Source organism: Eleginops maclovinus, chromosome 6, assembly GCF_036324505.1.
Source record: "Eleginops maclovinus isolate JMC-PN-2008 ecotype Puerto Natales chromosome 6, JC_Emac_rtc_rv5, whole genome shotgun sequence".
Taxonomy (NCBI): domain Eukaryota; kingdom Metazoa; phylum Chordata; class Actinopteri; order Perciformes; family Eleginopidae; genus Eleginops; species Eleginops maclovinus.
The window spans coordinates 6,672,193-6,694,216 of record NC_086354.1 but is presented as its reverse complement, the minus strand read 5'-3'; the positions used below and the strand labels follow the sequence as shown (position 1 = coordinate 6,694,216).

Sequence of the window (22,024 nt, the reverse complement as noted above, 5' to 3'; positions counted from 1 at the left end):
ACACGAATACCCAGGCGCACAACCACTTTTTCCCATGTCCCACCACTTGATATCCCTTCTTGCTTTTTGTAAAATGTACCGCCACAATGAATTTTTACTTTTGGGGTTTGACTTGAACTGGAACCACTGGTTTTGAGAAAACGTGGGACACTCTTTTGGTATACAAGCAGGGGTAGTTAAAAGTGTGTCTGGGAATATTTATAAAGAGGTCTAGGATAATCTGTTAGATATCTCAATAATCTCCTGTATGCAATTTGTTGTCGTAAGACTTTAAGAGTATCTCAACAAACCCAGACGCCAGCTTCAAGCACCATCCAACTTAGACGATTGATCGATTAGATGATCAGTTTAAAGTCATCTTTGAAATCAAATACAGAGTTTCAGCTTCTCAGAATTTATACAATCGCATGTATGTCTTTGTCTAACATTAGGGTTAAGGTCATCATTAGGGTCATCATTAGGGTTAGGGTTAAACATTTTGGGGGTTTGAACTGATTATTGGACATAAAAAAAAGCTAATTTGTCGGATAAGCTAATTAACTTAGGGTTTAGAGAAGTATTCCAGTATTCTGTTTTACGTTTAAAACACTCAATTATCTATCAGTTACAAGATGATCAATAGATGAATTGATTGATTCAAGCATTTTACCGTTTAGATTAGATAAGATATAACTTGTTGTAATTTCTAACCAGCAGTGTGAAAGAAGCAGTAAGTGCAGTGTTATGTATAGGTGTTATATAAATAGATAAATATGGCATATACGGTATGTCATATACCCAGTATATTTGGGTACAAACACTATGACAGTTTAAATATAACCGGCTATAGACAGTGAGATAGTGATACTTCTATGAATAATATGACGAAGTATGATATAGAAGATATAAATGTACTTGTGTGTCATTTTTAACCTTAAAAGCAGGTTTTAAAGATTGCAGTATCTCGCTTACAGCCCAGTAGCAGCAGACTGAATCCACTTATGTAGTGTATAAACATTCACACAGCTACCACACTGAGTCATTTTAAAATAGTACAAATGAAAAGTGCCTGTTGACTGGTGCATACAAATCCCAGAGGAAGCAGATGTCTGCCAGTGGGTGACTTATACTAAAGTTACGTCTCAAAAGAAAACAATTATCTTAACAAGATCGACCCGTCCCATGCTCCCCCCACTCACTGACGTCTATTATGTCTTTCTAAACCCCTAACCGCAGCGGAAAAGTCCTCACCTCACCCTTCTCCTCCTATCCTCCCCTCCTTCATTAATCCCCGCTCTTTTCACTCTCTCAGCCTCCTCCCCAGAGTCTAACCCATTGCATTTTCTTCTTTATTTGGTGCTGCCTTTTATTTCCTGCCTCTAATCCTCCAAAAATGTTATCTCTCTCCCCCTCCGCCAACTATAAACAAACCCTTACCAGCTGCATTTCGGACCCTCTGTAGCAGCAAGGCCCCTCTCATTCTGTCCCTTGACAGACACTCTTAAGCTTTTGCTTTTATAATCTTGCAGGTTTTTGTTTTTCTTTGTTCCTTGATAGTCAATCAACCTATTCAGCATATTGACTTGGCTGCCTACTTTTGGATATGTGTTCTGTCGCACTCTCTGCTTCTTTACTCCCCTCTGCTTTTAATTAGGAAGTTTCGTGTTTACTAGAGGCTGGAAAGGAAGTGAGCAATGGGTCGGTGGGTTTGCTTATGAGAAGGAAGGAAAAACAACAACAACTACTAGCTTTAATTAAAGACAGGAGAGCACAGGTATCTGAAGAACATGTGGAGCTGTGTAAGATGGTTTTGTTTACAAAGAGGCTGGTGGGTTTGAGTCTGTATTCCAGGGTTATTATTAGAAACTTAAATGAGAATAAGCTGTGAAAAGTACCGTTGCAAGCTAAAACTAAATTAAACAATATTGACCATAAAAAGAAAGAAAAAACATGTATTGTTTACTCATTCTAGATTAGGTTTTATGCTTTATTAAATCACACAACTGCAAAAAAAAGTGATGTTGAGAATTTCTTTCAATTCAGATGCAATCATTTCTTTAAATAGGATTGAACTATTATTTTAAATGCCAACTAATAAAGCTTTATTTAAATTCTGAGTTTGGTAGTGGAAGACTGATTCAAAACTAATAACGGAAATTAAAAGAATCAAACATTTCAAATAATCATATAAAGAAATGTATACTTTTATAACCTTTCTCCTTTGGCGGCAGTAGCTATATCTCATAGGGAATGAATTGGGAATAGGAGGGCAGCCAGTTGAAGTCCCGGATTGGACCAAGTACGGAGAATGGTCCCCCACACTGATCCCCATATCATATCTACACACTGCTCTTAATAGTGGGACGGGTTGAATGCAGGGACTAAATCTCACTGTGTGCAGTGCTGTGTACAAGTGTGTGTGACGATTAAAGAGCAATTCCTTTGAATTCTCCATTTCCATTAACAGGACTAGTCCATTATTTCCATGTAGGTGTAAAAGTGTAGGTGTGGATTCCTCTTGACTTGACAGCCATAAGCGGTCATATTCTCACAGGAGCAGAGGTAACGGCATACATTTAAGAGGAGAAAACACACACACACACACACACACACACACACACACACACACACACACACACACACACACACACACACACACACACACACACACACACACACACACACACACACACACACACACACAGAGGCTGGAAACAACTCCCTGTAGTGAGTTATGTCATTAATTGCATAAAAATTCCTTCAAGTCCACAAGATCTCTGCTAAAATGCTCAGTCAAGTCCACTTTATTGCTATGACAAATAGGAAAATATTGTTAGATTGAGTATAGGAACAAGTCAGGCTGAAAAAAAGGTTATATAAAATAGTGTGAATTCCTTAAAATCAGCAGCAAGGAAAAAAAGGCTGTAATTGATTCATGAACTACTGGAATGCACTTCAAATCTGAAGTGAAAATGAACCATTTCTTGGAAAGAGAAAGAACTGATTTATGTTTGGTTAGATTTATATCAGTGGAAAGAATGCTTCACAGTGCTGTCAGCTGCCTCTCACTAAGGAGATTATACCAATGCGATTAACGGTCAGGATGTTGACCTGCAGCTCCACTGTGACACCACTAGGTTGCACCAGTCTTATGATGGAGCATTCAGGGAGATGGATGGCTAGTCTTAGCATTTAGTCACTTCATGCTGACTTATATGTAGATTGCACAGGATGCACAGTTACATTAAGTCACTTGCGTTCAGATATCAGCTATTTATTCTAAGTAAAACCTCTTATCTTTTCCGAAAATATTGTAACTCTTTCAAATCTGCAGTTCAATCCCTCGCTCAATGTCACGGTCTACCTTTATTTAGTCATGATGAGATGTTACCAGTTGTTGCTTCTTTGTTAAATAGTGACACACTGCATATAGCATGTGTTATTCCTATATATTGCTTTAGTTTCTGTCCTGGTGTCCATCGCGACTCATGGGGACTCTTGATGGGAACTAGACTATTTTTTTCCAAAGTCAAACTTGTAATTCCTATGTAAGTCTGCCCAAAAATAGCAATGAGCAGCGCTTAAAATCGCCAAAACTACAATGCTCAAGCTCTGATGTCCACAAGCACAAAGTGAATAAGAGCTCTATGAATTGAGAAATAATAGCTGGTCCCCCTTAAAGGTCAGACCTACCTTAGCATAAGCCATTGTTTTGTAACTGCTGCCAGTGACATGCCAACACATGAGTCAGGGTGTCAAATAGTTATTATATGACAACATTTTCTTGATATTGTTTCCTGCAGATTAAGATGCTGTAATAAGACGCAAGAGTGAAGATTTTGTCTGTCTCAGATATTCATATTTATTTCATATAGGGTTTTGTCTAAACCGGGTCACTGGGTCTTGTGCCCTCTTACTTCCGGCGTGTGCCCTCATACCAAAATGCAGATTTTTCCCTGTAAAATTTTGAAGTGATGCCAGAAAACAATATTTCTGTTAGTCAAAAAAGGTATAATCACTCCAAAAATAAGAAAACCGCGTCAATTTGAGCGTCGGACGGTATAGAAAGCTTTGTTTTTACGGAGCTCCGAAACCGCGTTGTTGTTGAACTCCGCCATGTTGTATACAGACGTCATGTCCTCGAGAGAACTGATACAGTATATCTTATATAGAAGATCAGCGCCTTCATACTATACTTTTCTACAAAAAAAACCTGTATATTATCTGAGAGGTTCATGAGTCAAGATGTTCCTATGTAGACGACCAGAAATCGTGACATTAATGCCATATCGGGAAAATGATCAAAACCAGGATAAGACTAAAAATGAATGACCTTTATTGCAGGTCAATGTTCTTGTTTCACAGTTAGACTAGAAAGAGACTGGTTTTGTCACCTAGCTCTGTTGAATGTACAGTATATGTTAAGCCGCAACGGCACTCGTGGAGCGCAGACCTATGTCAATGATTCATTCTCCAGCTTTATAGTTGTATTTAACTAATCAGAGCGTTTAAACAACGCTATGATATCTGTGTCCTAGTCTGTGTTGGACCTTGAAGGCTATCATATTAATTTACCCAGTCTGGAACAGATTAATTCCAAACACATGAAATGGGGATCTCGCAATTTGGACGAAGGTTAAACACAATTCGTCTGTCCACCCCATAATCCGGATGCTCCGACCATCCATCAAGTCTAGTGAAAATTTGGCCAGCTTGTTTTTCCTTTTGCTGCTGACAGGCAAACAGACCAAACCAAAAACATTGCCCCTTTGGCGGAGGCTATAATAAGGGTCTTTTTTCAAGTACATCGAAATTTGTGTTAATACAACTATTGAATCCTGTCTGACCTGCTTGTTCCCTTGCACGGCTACTGTAGATAGATAGAGTTGGAGGATGAAACCCTCTTTATTAGTTACATGCAGAGCACACACAGTGAAATTGGTCCTCTGCATTTAACCCATCCTAGTACTAGGAGCAGTGGGCAGCTATCGTGCAGCGCCCGGGGAGCAATGGGGAGGGGGGATTGGAGGTGTCCGGTGCCTTGCTCAAGGGCACCACAGCAGGGCCTAGGAGGTGAACTGGGACCTCTCCAAGTAGCAGTCCACTTTCCATATTTCAAGTCTGTTCGGGGACTTGAACCGGCGACCCTACGATTCCCAGTCCAAGCCCCTACTTACTGAGCCACTGCTGGCCTCCCCAGTTCCTCCTATCAAGCCTACATTTCTCTTTCTTACAATCCTTCCTTGTGCAGACAAATTCACTAAGTAGTCTGACACTCTCTGGCTGTTCAAATTGAATATGTGAGGATACTAAACCCCAAAGGAAACATCTAAACTTGTAGATTGTATTATCACAAATTGACATCAAATGAGTGGCTTGCCGGCTGATAAGATTATCTGGAACAAAGCGCTGGGTGAGGTCTGCATTGTGTGCTGCAACACACACATTAAGCTTGATTCTGTAATATGATGCTCACTGTACAGACACAGGCATGCAGAGGCACGCACCCACATGGGTTGGATTCACACTGACGTACAGGGCTGTGAATTAAGAAAGCTTAGTGGATACAGTTGGACGCCCTGCCAGTGCATTTCTCAAATAAGTCGCAACCTTTTGGTGGCATAGCATCAATCTGTGGTTCGTTGGCGGGTGCCAGAAACTTGCAGAGCAGAGGGAAGGAGTAGTAAAGCAAACATGAGTAATCCCTCGTACAACTGTGCAAGCAAGATATCAAAACACACAAACAAAACACAGACAATGCCTCGACGGAGAACTGCCTGCACAGGCACACAGACATGCGTCATTCCTGATCTTAAAGATTGTAACCCTGTGTCAAAGTCTGGCTTTTGACATCTTCTTAAATCCCTTTCCTTTCCAAAGCAAAGAGTCAGAAGAGCAGAGGCATTGTGTGTTTGTGCTCTTCTCAACGATGAGAAGAACAGACTGAAAAAAGTTTGGGACACAAACAGATCGCTCCCAGGCCAACATGGAGCATATGTGTCCCGTTTTGGTAGCTTGGCCCAATATGCATAATGCCATAATACTAGCACAACAACCCCCATCAATAATTCCCAACATCGTCCCCTAAGCAATCCCTCCTTTGATCCCGTAAAGCTGGGTCAGAGGGGAAAGGAGGGCGTTGGGGAAAAATGTTGGTCGATGATGGTTGACCTCCTGCAGACATTCAACAGCGTGTGAACGAAATATTAAGAACACTATGTGACAAAGTGAGATAATAGGAGAATATTTAATATTGTGTGTGTGTGTATATAAAAACACAGCAGATGCTAAACAATGTAGTGCTGCTGTAAGCTCACTAATCCCCTCATGGTCCAAAGCATTTCAAAACTAGATTGGTATTAAGAATAAAACGATGGCTTTGATTTAACAATATATAGATGTAGTGCTTTGAATCATCTTTTATAACAAATTTCTCTCTGAATGTCTGATGGATATGACTCCATGCAGTGTGTTATGGTGGTTCGTTTTTAACTCATTATAAAACCGCTGTACTCAGTACAATGCTGCAGCTGTAGGAAGAGAGGGATCTGATTCAGTACACACAGGACAGCTGCAGTGTTCATTAGCTTATCTATGCTAACGTAGCACACACACGGAGACTGAATGCCTCACAGAGTCTATATTCACGGTATTTAAATTGTTGCACAGATCTACACATTCATCCCCCCATCTAGGGCTGCACGATTTGGGAAAAAAACACTGTTGCAATTTTTTTGACTGATGTTGCAATTGCGATACGATTTATGATTGGAGTCGCTGATCATTTTTGCATTCCAGGGATTTTTCTAAACCGGATAACAGGGGCGCTGCGCCATCTTACTTTCGGTGTGCGCCTTCATACAAAAATACATATTTTCTAAGTAAAATAGTAGCGTGCCAGAAAATAATATTTGTTTGCCAAAACTGTATTATTACAAAAAATGAATGAAAGCCGCGTCAAATAAAGCGTCAGAGACGGCTTTGTTTTTACGGAGAATAAATGGGGGATGGATGTCCGGTGGGTCTGCCGGTGGATGAGTGACAGGCAGCAGGCTGACACTGAAACTGTGATTTCTCAATTAGTTTCTTTTACTCTCCTTTTTCCTGTAGAGGAAGTTAAGAAACGGTAACTCCGGATTTATTTGCTGTTTGAGGTGCAATACAGTTTTTTTCCGCTTCGCGCTAATGCATTATTTTCGCCTAAAAGTGGGCGTGGCCGTCATTTTTAGCACCATCGTTCTATATTTTTGGGGGAAAACCCCTGTATTCCCATTCTCATTTTAATTAGATAACTGTACTAAATGATCAAGGTGAAGTTTTGTAAGAGGATCTAAAGCAAACTATTTTTTTTGTTTGGTCTGTAAGAATGAGATTTGAGTGATATATCTTCAGCTCAACAACATTTAAAAATTACATTTAAACATATATTTAGCCTTTAAATTGAACTTGAACCTAAGCCTTTTTCCTGTGTTTGGAATATTGCACTAGAACATATCGCGATTTCTGAAAATAAAATGTATTTATTGTGCAGCCTGTATATTGAAACGGAACATTAAAAGATAATTCACTGTTTCTGGACGGATCATATTTGTCCAATTCCGGAAGTATTGGAAAGGGGTGGTTCTATAAAACATGTTTGTATTGTGAAATCGAGCTCTCTTTTATTCCGGACCGCCAGACAGTAACTACTGATGAGCTACACTCAGTCAGCGGCCTGTGGACGCGTGTACTTACTATTGAGCCACAGCTGTGAAACTTTTATAAAACCTACTGCTGCATCCTTTTATTAAACACTTTTTAAACTTTCATGAGGAGCTTCACTTCTTTTTCTTTTAAATCGACTCCTGGGCTTCGAATAAAAGAACATTTCCTACAAGCACTACCTAATAAATGGTTACATGCTTACCCTGTGAAGGGGCGGTATTTTGTTTGAGATCTTTTGGACCTAGTACCGGTACAAATCTTGCACGATATTCATTAGCATTAAGCTAATGTCAGCCTGTCCAAGTGTTCTTTCAAATCAAGACAGAAAGCTTTTGCCACGTCTTTCCCTCTCTATCACGTCTGTCTCATAAGAGTATGCTACCAAAACATCCTTTAAAAAGGCAAGAACATTGACTGCATAGTGGCATTGCTGATCTGTTCCAGGCCAGAAGAGCACCGAGGTCTGTCCATTCATCACGGGGTTCGTGAGAGGACATGGGGGTTTGGCAAAAGAGGTGGGAGGCTATAAAATGTTCATGGTTCGCCTGTCATCCGGCTCGTTCAGCAGCACCTCATCGATGACATAATGGTTCTGCATTCAATAACCCAGCGCAGACAGGGGCCAGCCTGGGTGTGAAGTGCTGTGTTGTGAGTGGTAGAGGAGGGTGACATATGAGTGTAAAAGAGCTGGAGCGCTTGGAAAGATTTATACCGAATTATATTTAGGTCTTTTCTGTCTTTTCACTGTAATAAAAGCACATGTGTTACTAATAACCTTTTCTTTACTGTATGTTCAATCCAAGGACACTGAAGGAGAAACCTGGAATTCAGTCACTATAACACAATTATTAAGACAGAACTGACCTTAAAAAACACTCAAGTATCAGGAAATCCCTGAGGTCGCAAGAAAACAGCTGCTTGGGAATGTAACCAAAATGTTCTTTTCGCTTTTCCCGCAATGACAAACACACACACAAATGTTCATATCCAAATTCACAGCTGCAGCATTAGGTTACTGCCACAAAAACATACATTTATGCACATTTTCTACAACTTAGGATACATATTTGTGCAATTAAATCCTAGTCTGCTTTTTACCTGATTGCTATAATTGCAAACAGCTCTCTCAATAAAGACCAGAACAGCCTTTCGTCATTTCACACCCTTTAATTTCCCCATGATGAATACCTGCTGAAATCGCCCATTGTTTATCCACCATTGATGTGTGTTTAAAGCTATGCTACTACTTACTAATAAACAAAGACTGTGGTGATCTACCTCTTCGTCATCGCTGGGCAGGCGTTGGAAGTCAGACTCAGACGTGTCATGCAGCCTCTGGTATTCTGCTGTCTCCCCCATGGCTGGGAACTCCAACACCCAAACGGGATCTCCCCCTACAGGGAGCTACGTGTCCTCAAAGTCCACCGAAAGCCACCCACACACTCAGTCGGTCAGTCGGTCAGTCAGCCCGCTTCGAGGTCTGTGCTGTCATTGGGAAGACAAGTACAGTGTTCTCCATGTCATTCACAAAACAGTACTGAAATATTTCACAGAGCACAATATTTCGGATAAGCTGCCGCTGATACCTCCAATACTCCCACCATCATTGTCTTTTAGGTGGAGCTTTCCTTGAGAATGGGCGGACATGAGTTCATCATGTCCACACCGTGATAAGCTGGTGCCTTTCTTTCTGGAAAGATCTTCTCCAGACAGTCACTCAGAATAAACACAGTCCCTATTTTCCCCTTGTTTTGGACAGTATTCTTCCTCTTCTGTAATAAAAATATCTGCTACTAAAATGATGGGACTGGTTGTCCTTTTCACACGCCTTTGTTTTAAATCTTCTGGGAGCATGCAGGTGTTCAAGCGGTTGTTCCAAATTGATTTCCTGGACGAGGGAATTCCATGTGTCGAAAGCCGCTGGACGGAGTGTTGGGATGATGCAGCCAAGGTGTGGCACTGGAGGTGAGGAATCCGGCAGTCTCTATTCCTTTCGTAGCATCTCATGCCACAGTCATAACCTCTACCCTCGATCTGTCTCTCGCTCCCACTGCTCCTGTTCGCCCTGCCTCAGTTGCTGACGCATGCTCTTAACATCCAGCGATATCCCACTCCCTCTCTCTCTGTGTTTCTATTTCTGAGCCGCAGGCATCACACCGGCCGGTTTACCTCCTCTCCCTCACATCAGGAGCCGTTTTTAAAATGTCCACCTGTCTTCATCCTTCCTTTGTGTGCTTCTATTATTTTTCTCTGGCAGCTGTCCAATCGTGGAGGGTTTTTAACGCTGCTTTGTCCTAAATGGACTTTGTGATTGCTCGGTGGTCGATGCCTAATCCCTGGTTGTTGTTGTTATTTGCCCCCCCTCCTCACCCTCTAACCCGCTTCGGCACGGCTCCACTTGTTTTTTTTAATTTTTTTTATTTCAGCCTGATGATTTGGTGAGTGGTCGCCCTCCTCTATTACCGTGGCAACAATCCCACCTCATCCCCGCTCTCCTGTAGTCCTGCAGTCACGGCGATCCAGTCAGCTGTGGACCCGGTTGGAAGCGGCCAATGAGAGCTAGGCAAGCCGAACAGGGGGGGGGGGATGATGGAGAGAGGCGGCGGCGGGGGCGGGGGGCCTAATGAGGAGAGTTAATCCTCCCTCTGAGAAAAACACGGCCATGCTGCTTTGTGTGTGTGTGTGTGTGTGTGTGTGTGTTTATCTGAGTGTGTGTGTCAAAAGCACCTCTCCACTAGATGCAGGGTATCATGGCCATCTGGATCCCTTGCTGAGTAGACATCTGGATGGAGGGGAAAATAGAATAAAACTGTGTGTGGTGTGTGTGTGTGTGTGTGTGTGTGTCTGACTACCTCCCAGTCTTCCCCAAGTTGGAGTGTGACAAGTAACATGAAAGTCCTAGCTGTGCTGCACGATTTGACTGATACTGGAACTGTGATATGATTAGCAAAGTAATGATTTTATACAATTATTATCATCAATCATAAAAAAAATATATTTCGTATGGTCAGTGTGTGACTTTGAAAAGGATCTGTACGAAGGTTTTTCTTTTTTTTAGTCTGTAGAATTCTTCTTGTAGGCTAGTACTTCACTGAAACACTAGTACCTCGTTCAGAATGATATTTTTCCTTTACCAAATATTGCGCTTTTGATATTCCATTAGTAAGTTTTTACCTTTTCATTCCATATTGTGAACCCTAGTCCTACCACAAAAGCCAAATCTTAAGTCGAGACATACCACATCATCTTTTCCATTCCTCAATCCATGTCGTTTTCATTCACCCTTCTTTTCATCCAGAGCACTTGCTATCATTCCCCTCCTTTCACCTCGTCGGCGCCTGTCCTCTCGTGCCCTCACCACCCTTTCTTCTCTGTCCCTCTCCCTCATACTCCATCTTTGACACCATTCCAGCCCTGTTGATGTCCTCGGGCTGGTTATTCTCAGCCCGCTGCGCAACATTGGCTTTTTGCTCTCATTCCTCCGCCTCTTTTCTGTTGTTGGCTCGGTTCCTCTAGAGGCCGACTGACACACGGGAGAGTGGCACGCAACATCCCACGGTAAACACAAAAACATGCACGCACAAAATGGGAACACAGAAACCCTGTATTTATGACCGGAGATAACGCTCAATGTATCCAAACATTTTGAGGGCATCACCAGCAATTGCAATTCCATCTGCCTTAAATGAGCCTCGCATGAAGCAGTTATAGGCTCCCCTTTTCTCTCTGCCTTTATGGATATAGCTTTGATTTCTGGTCACTGGGGTCTCACAACTGAATCCCAAATAAATCATCCTTATTGGTCAGCCCTGCCTCTCAGATCCTTGTTAGCAAAACTCAAAAGGTTTACAACTTACTGTGCAAGCCTCACCAACAATATCTACTGCGCCAACCTCCCTGACAGGTTCTGTTAATTCATCCTGTACCCTTCATCCAAGCTGGGGGTCAGGAAAGGCGTGAAGGAGAACTCCTCAGGACTTGATACTGGTATTTATGGCCTTGTGTGCCTTGGGGAACTGCAATTTTCTGTACAGCTGACCACGACAACCGCTTCTAGATACTTTGCTCCATACATTTTTATGGTGGGCTTTATAATCATGTGCAATATTGAACATTTGTATTACAAAGGTTGGAATTAAAGCACCCTCAAACTCTTATCTCAACTCATTAATCTATGAGAATATTATTTATTAAGATTGTATGAAAATATTTCTATCACCGTTAAAACATGTTAAAAAAACTGTCGACTTTATTTGATCATTTTGAGGTAATAAGTGTAAATTCAAATATCGGCTTTGTTTAATATAGTGTGGAAAGGTTAAAACATACAGCTCTGGAAAAAATTAAAAGACCACTTAGCATTATTAGTTTCTCTGGTTGTACTATGTGTTGGAGTTAAAAACAAATATATAGATATATATATATTTATTGTATTCTATAAACTACCAACCACATTTCTCTGTGTTGGAATTCAACAGACACAGCAATGGCCGCCATACATGTAGAGACTGTGATTTAAGTACCATTTTGAGTTGTTTTTTCCTGAGCTGTAGTTACCCAATGTTACGGGATAAGTTATGGTTCTCAGTCACGGTTGGTTGTTTTCCTGACTAGCCAAATTTGATGAATGATCCAATGTATCTTAAGCTCAAGTAGATAATAAAGGAAACTGAAGCTCCTCTCCTTATCATCTAGAGAATTCAAACAGCTCTTAGCCTAGCTGGAAATTAGGTAATTCTGGGTCATTTCCTTCAGTTACGAACCTTCCAAAGCACGATTGACAATTGGACCGCAACCCAAGTCTCCAAATCCACTCTTTTGGTAACAGAATGGACATTCAAACAGTACCAACAAACAATGAGACATCACGCGGTGGACGCAACACCTGTAAAATGTCACTGAATATGACCTCAATACTTACGCTAGTATATACAAAATACAACAGTATCTAATGAGGCTTCAGTATAAAATAAAAGTGTAAAATCTGAATGAAGAATGAGGAAGTAAGCTACACACAGTCAGATAGCAGAGAAGCAGGGGAAAAACCAAAAGCCAGAGAAGGGATATCCAGGCCAATTGAGGCCATGATAAATGGAGCAGGGCTGAGCTGTGGTGTCATGGAGGGTTACTCTTCCACCTCACTCTCCCCCGATAAAGTTAACATACTCCATTACTGACTGTATGGCAGCTTGGTAAGAATAGAGGGCAAGGCTGAAATGTGTACAACAATCATGTTATTTGTCACTACATGTTTCCATGCAATGTGAGGTTTTAAAACTGATTCAACTGCAAAAAAATAGGCAAAAGCATAGTAGAAAGCTCAGTAGCAGATAGAGGGTTAAATTCATGGTTTACTATTGAATATAGAGTGTTACTGGAAAGAGTCCTAAAACACGGATATCATTTAGCATTTTACAACTTCTGGTTCCCTTGCCTCGAACTTAGCGTTTTGTGAATGTGTTTTGTTTAGATGGTGAATTTCAAAAGCTTCTATGTGTCATAAAATACACTGCCCGGCCAAAAAAAAGGTCACACGCTCTAATATTTGTTGGACCGCCTTTAGCTTTGATTACAGCACACATTCACTGTGGCATCGTTTCCACAAGCTTCTGCAATGTCACAAAATGTATTTCTGTCCAGAGTTGCATTCATTTTTCACCAATATCTTGTATTGATGACGGGAGATTCGGACCACTGCGCAAAGTCTTCTCCAGCACATCCCAAAGACTCTCAATCGGGTTCAGGTCTGGACTCTGTGGTGGCCAATCCATGTGTGAAAATGATGTCTTGTGCTCCCTGAACCACTCTTTCACAATTTGAGCCCGATGGATCCTGGCATTGTCATCTTGGAACATGCCCGTGCCATCAGGGAAGAAAAAATCCATTGATGGAATAACCTGGTCATTCAGTATATTCAGGTAGTCAGCTGACCTCATTCTTTGGGCACGTTGCTGAACCTAGACCAGACCAACTGCAGCAACCCCAGATCATAGCACTGCCCCCACAGGCTTGTGACCTTTTTTTGGGCCGGGCAGTGTATAACATACAAGTTACTTAATAACTACTAAAAGTCCAAACTATAGATTTTTATTTCTGGTGATTGTATTTACACTTCATAAATCACAGTGGTGTTAATATGTGGAGATTATCCCACTGAACAAAATGTTTAAGTATCATAAATGTGTGTTTGCCATGAACCTTATTTTCTGCAATATACTGAAATCCAATGGCGAAATCTCAGGGCTTTTTTTTGTAAAGGGAGCCTTTACGATCCTACCGGGTTGGCCTAGAAAAATTACATTATCACTGCATCACACAAAGCCTTTCCCAGTTGGTATCTGTTTAAACCAGGCTCTGTCAGCATAATTAACATTAGAAAAAACATTGTTTCCTTTAATCATGATTTTTCATGGCATTATTGGTGTATTGTTGATTTTAGCCTATATTGTTGTATGTTAAAGAATTTGTTGTATAATTAGTATTTATTGAAGTAATTCAACATCTACAACAATGTACAAATATGTGTCTCAAGCCCTTTTTGTGTGGGCCGATACGCTAGATATGTTCTTCCTAATATTAAAGATATAACAAAATGTTTTCTCATTTCATATATGTTATGTATTTATGTGTTAACCACAGCATAAAATCTTCCCAGAGCTATAAGTTACCCAGAGAGAACCATGCATTGACCTCTGACCTCTCTGCTCCCACTAGTCTTCACATTTCACGCCTTCTCCTCCAGGAAGCTGGAAAACCCCTTTAATAACCAAAGGCTGGGACTTTGACCGTTGACCCCAGAAGCTTCATTTGACAGCCATGTTGTGTCAGGGGGACGGTAAAGTTGAGCCTGGTAAAACGTGTGAACGCCTTCTCCGTCCCCGTGATGGAGAGCGAGGAGAAGCGAAGCAGACATGCTGTGGGTGTAATGGTCCAGGTTTCCCGTTTAATGGCTCCCTTAAGGAGACGGTTTAAGTCCTTAAAGACTAAAAGGACTGCGACTCCTGGGTCCCTCCTGTCTCTTTACGACTAACGGTGGGTAGACTGCAGACTCTGGGGGCAGCAGTAAGCTTTAGAACAGGAGCTGGATCAAATCCCTGATGTCTAGTGCTGATGTGGGACTCACAGGGTGGAAATATAATCAGGGTAGGAACCGGACAGTACTGTATCTTTCTATCTATCTACAGCTCCGGAAAAGCCACTCCAGAGACCACTCCAACTTTTTCTAAATCTCCATCATGTATGGAAGTCATTCCAATGTCTGTTGAAATCCAACTCAGACAGAAAAATGCATGAATGTGTGTGTGCATGTGTGTGAGTTGTGGAAAAAAGCATTTACTATATCCTCTTATAATACCAACATATCAATAAATATTCTCCCAATTTCATTAAGTGTTTAAAAATAATGATAATATCTGCATCACAGAAACTCGTGACTTTACGTTTCTATTTTTCCTTTTTTTCAAACAACAATCCAAATATTTTTTCTTTTTAAAGATATTCTACCATAGAACATAGAATGCAGGTTTATTTTTAGGTATACAAAATAAAATCATCAAAAAGATGAATGTGTTTGTTACTGGACACTGTTCAGGTTATATGTTAAGCTTTTGAGAATTGCATTTCCATAAAGTTGGGGACAGATGAATAAAATAAGAGAGAGGTGACGATTGGTAGATTAATACATGAGCCAATCAAAAGAAAGTTCATCAGCAATTATTTTGAAAACATATTAATTGTCTATAAAAGTCACTTATTAAGAATCAAACCTTCTCTGGTTCCAGCCATCTATTGTGAACTCAATATCCTTTGGTTTTGGACACATAAAAATGTATGCTACAGTCAATTTACACTTCCTTTACTATATTTTTTCCACTATAACCTATGAGACTGGCATGCTTTACAAACTCCACGAGCCCAATTTTGCTTCAGATTTATTGTAAAACAAAGAGTGCTCTTCTATGTTTGCATTGGTAACCCGAATGACATCTTCAGAGTTATTTTCTCATATCTGTAAGAGCTCTTCTTGAGCCCTGGAAAACCTTATACAACTGTTTGAACAAGCACTTAGTACTTCCAAAGTTAACATTTGAGGTTGAAATATTGTTTTTTAAGTTAAAAACTCAAATACTCTCAAATATTTCGTCTTGTCAACCCATCTGGCACGTGCACTTTTTTATGTAAAATTGAACCAAAACTTTCTTATAATAAAGAATCTCTTAGAAGTTGCAAAAGTTGATCTATTATAAATCAGAAGTATGTTTCTTTAGCTATTACTGAACTTAAAACTGGTAACAGACCTGTTTCTGGTGGAACCGCAAATGAATCCTTTTGAAGAACAATTTTGGCCTCCGACACTTGAAAGCACCCATGAAATACTTCTTCTTGTAGGTCATGGTAGCAGCACCCACCCACGACTTCTGGTCAGGGACAAAATCTTGTTGACTTAAGCGATGACTTCACCTCAGCCAGGGTGAAAAGACGGTACACATGCTGCCAGATGATTCACTACTCTACGCTATGGAAAGAGACTTTAAGATTGACCAATGACTCTGCATCATCGGCCGGCGAGGAAATGATGTAGCCGTGGCCAGGGTGTGGTACTTTGGAGTAATGGTACAGTAGCTCCTTCAGCATGTTTCTCCTGCTTCAATAGTCCCATTTATCATTAACACAACACCAGCGGACTGTTGATCCATGTGCTCCGGGTTAGCACTAAACCTCTTTGCCCTCTCTAAATCCGCACCATATGCTGATAAGCCTTAATGAGTTAGTCAAGCGAAAATATGATGTTGCTGAAAATGCTATCAGCAAATCAGGAAAACAAAGGTGACCTTCCAAAATCCTTTTCAAGTCCATGATACTCTAATACATAACTAAGATTATCTTGGAAAACATATTCCCAACTAACAATACTACTTATTTGGCTAAACCATTCAATTAATTATTGAATATTTTAAGTAATTTTCAAGCCCAATTGCCAATCATTCAATGTGAAGTTTTTATTGACTTTTCTTGACTATTATCATTGCTAATTTACTTGTAGTTTGGAGAACAAAATCTAAAGACGTACCACTTGGTGTGACTGACTTTTGTCCATATTGGCATTTTATTTACAAATAATTACATAGTTTCACACAAATAGAATTATTCAAACACCAACTGTTTTCACTTTTGATGCACTGACAATGTTTTGTACTATTAGTAGACTAATCTTTCACTCTATAAAATGTCAGAAAATGCCCAAGTCAGAGGTGAAATCTTTAAATTACTCAATTAATATTTAATTTAAGATAAGATTAGATAAGATAAGATAAGAATTTCTTTATTATCCCAGACTGGGACATTTTAAAGTATTCTTATCAATTAGTATTGAATATACAATGTCAGAAAAGTAACGAATAAAGAGGAGGGTCGGGGAAATGATTGAAGTAATTGATATTTTCTTTTTTTAAGTTTACTTCTGGGAGTCCAGTCTGAACATAATATAGTAAAATACCAGATCATAACCTAAACATAAAAATACATTTAAAGACGTTTTACTTTCTTCTCAAAAATCTGTTCATTTAATTCTGAATAAGTGTAATTACTTTGAGGGTCCTAGGGAGGAAATTAACAACGTGACAAATGGTTGTATTTTGGTGGATTAAACACATCATCACCTTTTTATCAAGAGTAAAAAAAGACAAAAAGTGAGTCCAAAAACTGTAAACCTAATGAAAAAAGATGTGGTTGAAAGATGTCTTCTCCACAGCCCAGCAGGCGCATTTGGGATCAATCATGGTTTGGCACGGAGTCAAACGCCCCAATGACTTCCATTTATCGTAGAACACACAATATTTCATCCCGAGGAAAAATAATATCCTCGACAAATCCTCTATCATCGCCCCCCTTCCCAGAAAGATTTCTACTTCAGCTGAATGAGAGGCGGACAGGCACGCCGAACAAATCCACTGCGGACAGAGGTGTGTGAGAGGGATGAAAGAGGGAATGCATGTGTGTGAGTGTGACAGAGAGTGAGAGATAGATAGACCTCCACGCTTTATAATCCTCAGCTCTCAGGCCGTCTTTCTCGGAAGTGTTGAAGGGGCACGTGAGTGTGTGTGTGTGTGTGTGTGTGTGTGTGTGTGTGTGTGTGTGTGTGTGTGTGTGTGTGTGTGTGTGTGTGTGTGTGTGTGTGTGTGTGTGTGTGTGTGTGTGTGTGTGTGTGTGTGTGTGTGGTGTTGGCTTTCCCCCCATCCCTTCAGGCTAAACAGGTGGGATTTAAGAGGGTGATCTAAAGCCTGCGAGGCAACACTGGGGCATGCAGGCGAGCGGAGGACAGGATTAGGAGGGGGTGGCGAGGGTCCCGCTGTCTCACTTCATCTGTGTTTGGTGCCAAGGTCACAGGTGATGAGGTATGCAAATGCTCAGATTCTGAAGCTCTCTGCGTTTCACTGCCACGGGTGCCTACTCATGCCTCTTTCCAGGGGCTTTGTGCATGTGTGTGTGTCAGTGAGTGTATGTTGACATTGAAGTGACACTGAGAATACCAACTTATTCACACCCTCAGCTCACATGCCAACCCTGCTGTCGTGGAATCAAGGTACATCACTGTGGTTCCTTCAGTTTCAACTGAGTAATATCATCCAATGCTGGGCAGGGATATAAAATCGACCCATATTTTTCTTTATTTGTTCTGGTTTTATTAACTACTGTTGATCAAATAAGGTTCTGAGCAAATTTTGATTTGTTAGCAACGCCGAGGAGTATATGTATTTTGGTTGGGTTTTTCTATCTGTCAACTGGATTATGGGAAAAAATACTTGCACCATTTTCCGGAAACTTGGTGCAAGGGTGAAGCTAAAACCCACTTATTTTTGGAGCAGATTCAAATTATATTGCAGATCTTTATCTTCATCTTTCATATGGGGTATTTGTGCTTAACTAAGTGGCGTTCGAAATAATCCGAAAAATGAGTTTCCGACTGGAAAATGAATGAGAACATTCGCAACAATTTGAAGATAGAAAGATATGATGTCTAAATACAACACACATTCTTTGTAGCGTCCATATTGTTTTCGCATTACAACATGAAGCTCTTAAACACGCAAGAGTCTTAAGAATAATTTCCAAACTTGGTAAATGGGAAGCACTTCATTTGCTTTGGCGGAAATCTGCACCATTCTAGTTCAATAAAGGTTGGTTGATTTGTTTCTTTTAAATTGGTTGCTTTAATCGTAAAAAATTGCCTTCCATTAAATATTACCTACTGTCATACACTGCCCGGCCAAAAAAAATAACTGCACTGACAACAGAAGAATGTTCAGTTTCCTATCTATCTGGAACCTGCTACTATATCTTCTTCATCTGGCCACATGGGGGCAGCCTCAGGCAGTGAGAAGATGCTTTGAAGCAGTTGTCATTCATTTTTATAAGGCATAGTGGATCCCAAACTAGATTGTATTCCTTGTATGCAACCTAAATCTGTTTCTTTAAAAACCCTTTGGGCAAAAAATACATCTTTTAAATTCTGAATGAGCCTGTATTCCCAGTATCTGGACCTAAATGTTTCTAAGAGTTCACATGACATAAGTTTTTATAAGAGTTGGAATTACTCAACACTATAGTACAGTGGAGGATATTACCCGGGTTTGAAATAACATGGAAAACTGATAGGAAATCTAGTAAATAAAGTTGTAGTAATGTAATTAAAATGATTCAGCAGAAACGAGAATAGATTACAGACGACTGCTGCATTCTCTGCCAACGCTTCTACAACATTCAAATCAAACTGAAGCATTACGAAAACAAAATGTCAAGACGTTCAAACTTTTGCCTCCAACGGCAAAAAGTGGAATGTGTTTTTTAACTAACCCTTGTCTTTTGTGTAATATTGCATCATCACTGTGTACGGTAGTGCACCGGCATGCTTGTGTGGGGGGGTGTGTGCCTAGTCAATGTATAAGCTGCTGTTCCGGTCCCCTCTACTCAGGAGTGAGCAATAGAGATACAACCGATAAGAGTGACAATACTACGGAGAGAGGGAGGGAGAGATTCAAAGATAAGAAAGATAAGGCGGCTCGTTAACAATCTGGAGCAAACCTTTCTACACAGTGACTTTAAAACAATCATGGAGGAAGCTGAACTGAATCCAGTCATCACAAACAAACATAATGTGAACTGTGTGACCCTCAACTTCATGATAAGCCTGTCGCTGTTTACAATGTGAAACCTGTATGAACTTTGTACACATTTCCGGTATCTTTCATACAGAGTCAGATTTTTGTCCATGGTGACATTTGGTCATTTTAACTACAGGTAAACAGGAAGCAGCTCAAGCGAACTTCATAGCAGGCCAAGTTGCGTCAGCAGAGACATGACAGAATACACCATGAGTCAATAAAAACCTTTGAATTGTCAGATTATTTCATACAAAAAGATAAGTAATTGATTCATTGAATTAAAAAAAAAACTAATATTGGCTTATCATTTATAAACTTTTTCCGTCTCAATTACCATACTTCTGTTCTTCACTTGCTATTTTGAGTGCATAAGTGCGTCCCAATGCGGTATAGCAAAATGCACTATGAGCTACCAAACAGTGCACCCATAATGGCCAAAAGTTGAGAGCAGAAAGCTTGACGCTACTCACACTCAACGATTGCCATTTTGGCTACATAATGGAAGTTGCGCAACCAGCCACAATTGCGTTTTTTCCAGTAAAAAAATAAAAAATTGACATTCAGCTCTGGAAAAAATGTGGAGATCACTGCAGCGGTATCCATTTCTCTGGTATGTATTTGAGTTAAATTAAAACATGTGTTATTGTATTCTATAAACTACTTACAACGTTTCTCTGTGTTGGAATTCAACAGACACTGAATGGCCGCCATACATATAGAGATTGAAATTTAAGAAACATTTGGAGTGGTCTTTGAAACATTTTGGGAGCTTTATTTTCCTTTTTTCACTATGAAAGTGTTGGAAAGAAGATATCTTTAATTGGATAGTGTAAATTGAGTAATCTGTAACTGTTTAGTACCACAGACGATAACGTTGCTAGCTAGCTAACAAGCTAACAGCGGCTAACAGATCGTCAATGACTGTGAGGACACGGGAGCCATGTGCGATTTGAGACAACACTACCAGGTCAAAATCCAGGCCTCGGGCATAAAGTGAACAACTGTATACTAAGGGAAAAGTCCTAATGGAGACACATTGTCATGCCTAGGTATGAATATAGATTTCAGAAACTTTGCTATGTAGCATTTTCTGAAATTACATATACCATGATAGAAGATTATCCATAAAGCCCAACCCTTTGACAGTGTAAAGCTGAAGCTTGTCATTGGTTGAAGAAACCACTTCAGCGTTATCAGTTTCTCCGGTTTTACTATTTATAGGTTTGTCATTGAGTTCAATGTTTTTAAAAACATTTTTTATTGTATTCTCTAAAGTACTGACAATTTGTCTCCGTGTTGGAATTCAACAGACACTGGAATGGCCGTCTCTTCATTGTGGTCTCTTCATTTTTTCCGGGTCTGTATATATGATTATGCACTCCCTGTGCAAGACTGCGATCACAAAACTATTCACATCAAATCAACAGTCCATATTAGGGCTGCACAATTGATCAAAATCTTATTATGGACTACTGCGATACCTAAAGCACAAAAGTAGAGCTTGAGTTTGAAACTTCAGGGAGACGGTGGCGTAAGCTGCCACTGTCCCAATGTGATCTATTAGGGATCCTTTAATCATGAAATCTGATGCGCTAACAACACAGCTAAAATACAATACAACAGGAAGCATGCCAGTCCTCGCGGGGGCTGGTAATGCAATACCTGCATGTCCACATAAAGGGAAAGAGAAAAGAGAAAGGGTAAGGGAGAGAAAAGACGCGCTTAAGGGCGAGGGAGCCAAAGAAGGAGCGACAGAGTGTGACAACTGGCCGGCAGGTAGATTGATTGAGGAGTCAGCCGGGTGACAGCCGGATGTAAGTTCGGGGTTAAAATAACACTGTCCTCTCCCTCACACCCACACACACATACTCATTCCCTTCGACTCCCAGAGGCTCCCTTTCCTTTCGACTTCTCCTCTGTCAGTCTGGGCCCCCGAGGCCCTCCAAGCATTCAGAGACACTCTCCACAAAAAGCACACTCACTGCTGCTATTCTGGGACGCTTCCTCTCTGCTTTCTCTTTTAGTCCCTTTCCCTGCATCCTCATGCTTCCCTGCCTGCCACTCTTCCTCAGCAGAACATCTCTATTTAAAGTCAGAGTAACTCACCCAGCCAGTGAAACCCAGTATTCTCTTTACTGCCTTACCAGTCGCAGAGAGTTCTGGGGACTCATTTTTTATGC

At 40.5% G+C, this 22,024-nt stretch overlaps 1 protein-coding gene across 3 annotated transcripts in view; it reads right to left on the bottom strand.

Annotated features, from left to right (window-relative positions):
* Positions 1-22,024, bottom strand: part of tnk2b (tyrosine kinase, non-receptor, 2b) — a 70,391-nt gene that overhangs the window by 28,666 nt on the left and 19,701 nt on the right. The window contains exons 1-2 of one of the 3 annotated variants that reach the window (XM_063886242.1): positions 9,270-9,927; positions 8,962-9,168 (exon numbers count right to left, since the gene is read on the bottom strand). The exons of 1 other annotated variant lie outside the window; for it this stretch is intronic. In XM_063886242.1, the coding sequence (XP_063742312.1) occupies positions 8,962-9,042 (81 nt within the window). In that variant the 5' untranslated portion in view covers positions 9,043-9,168; positions 9,270-9,927. Of the gene's footprint in view, positions 1-8,961; positions 9,169-9,269; positions 9,928-22,024 lie in introns of those variants that run through there. One more of the 3 variants, XM_063886241.1, reaches the window with a different exon arrangement.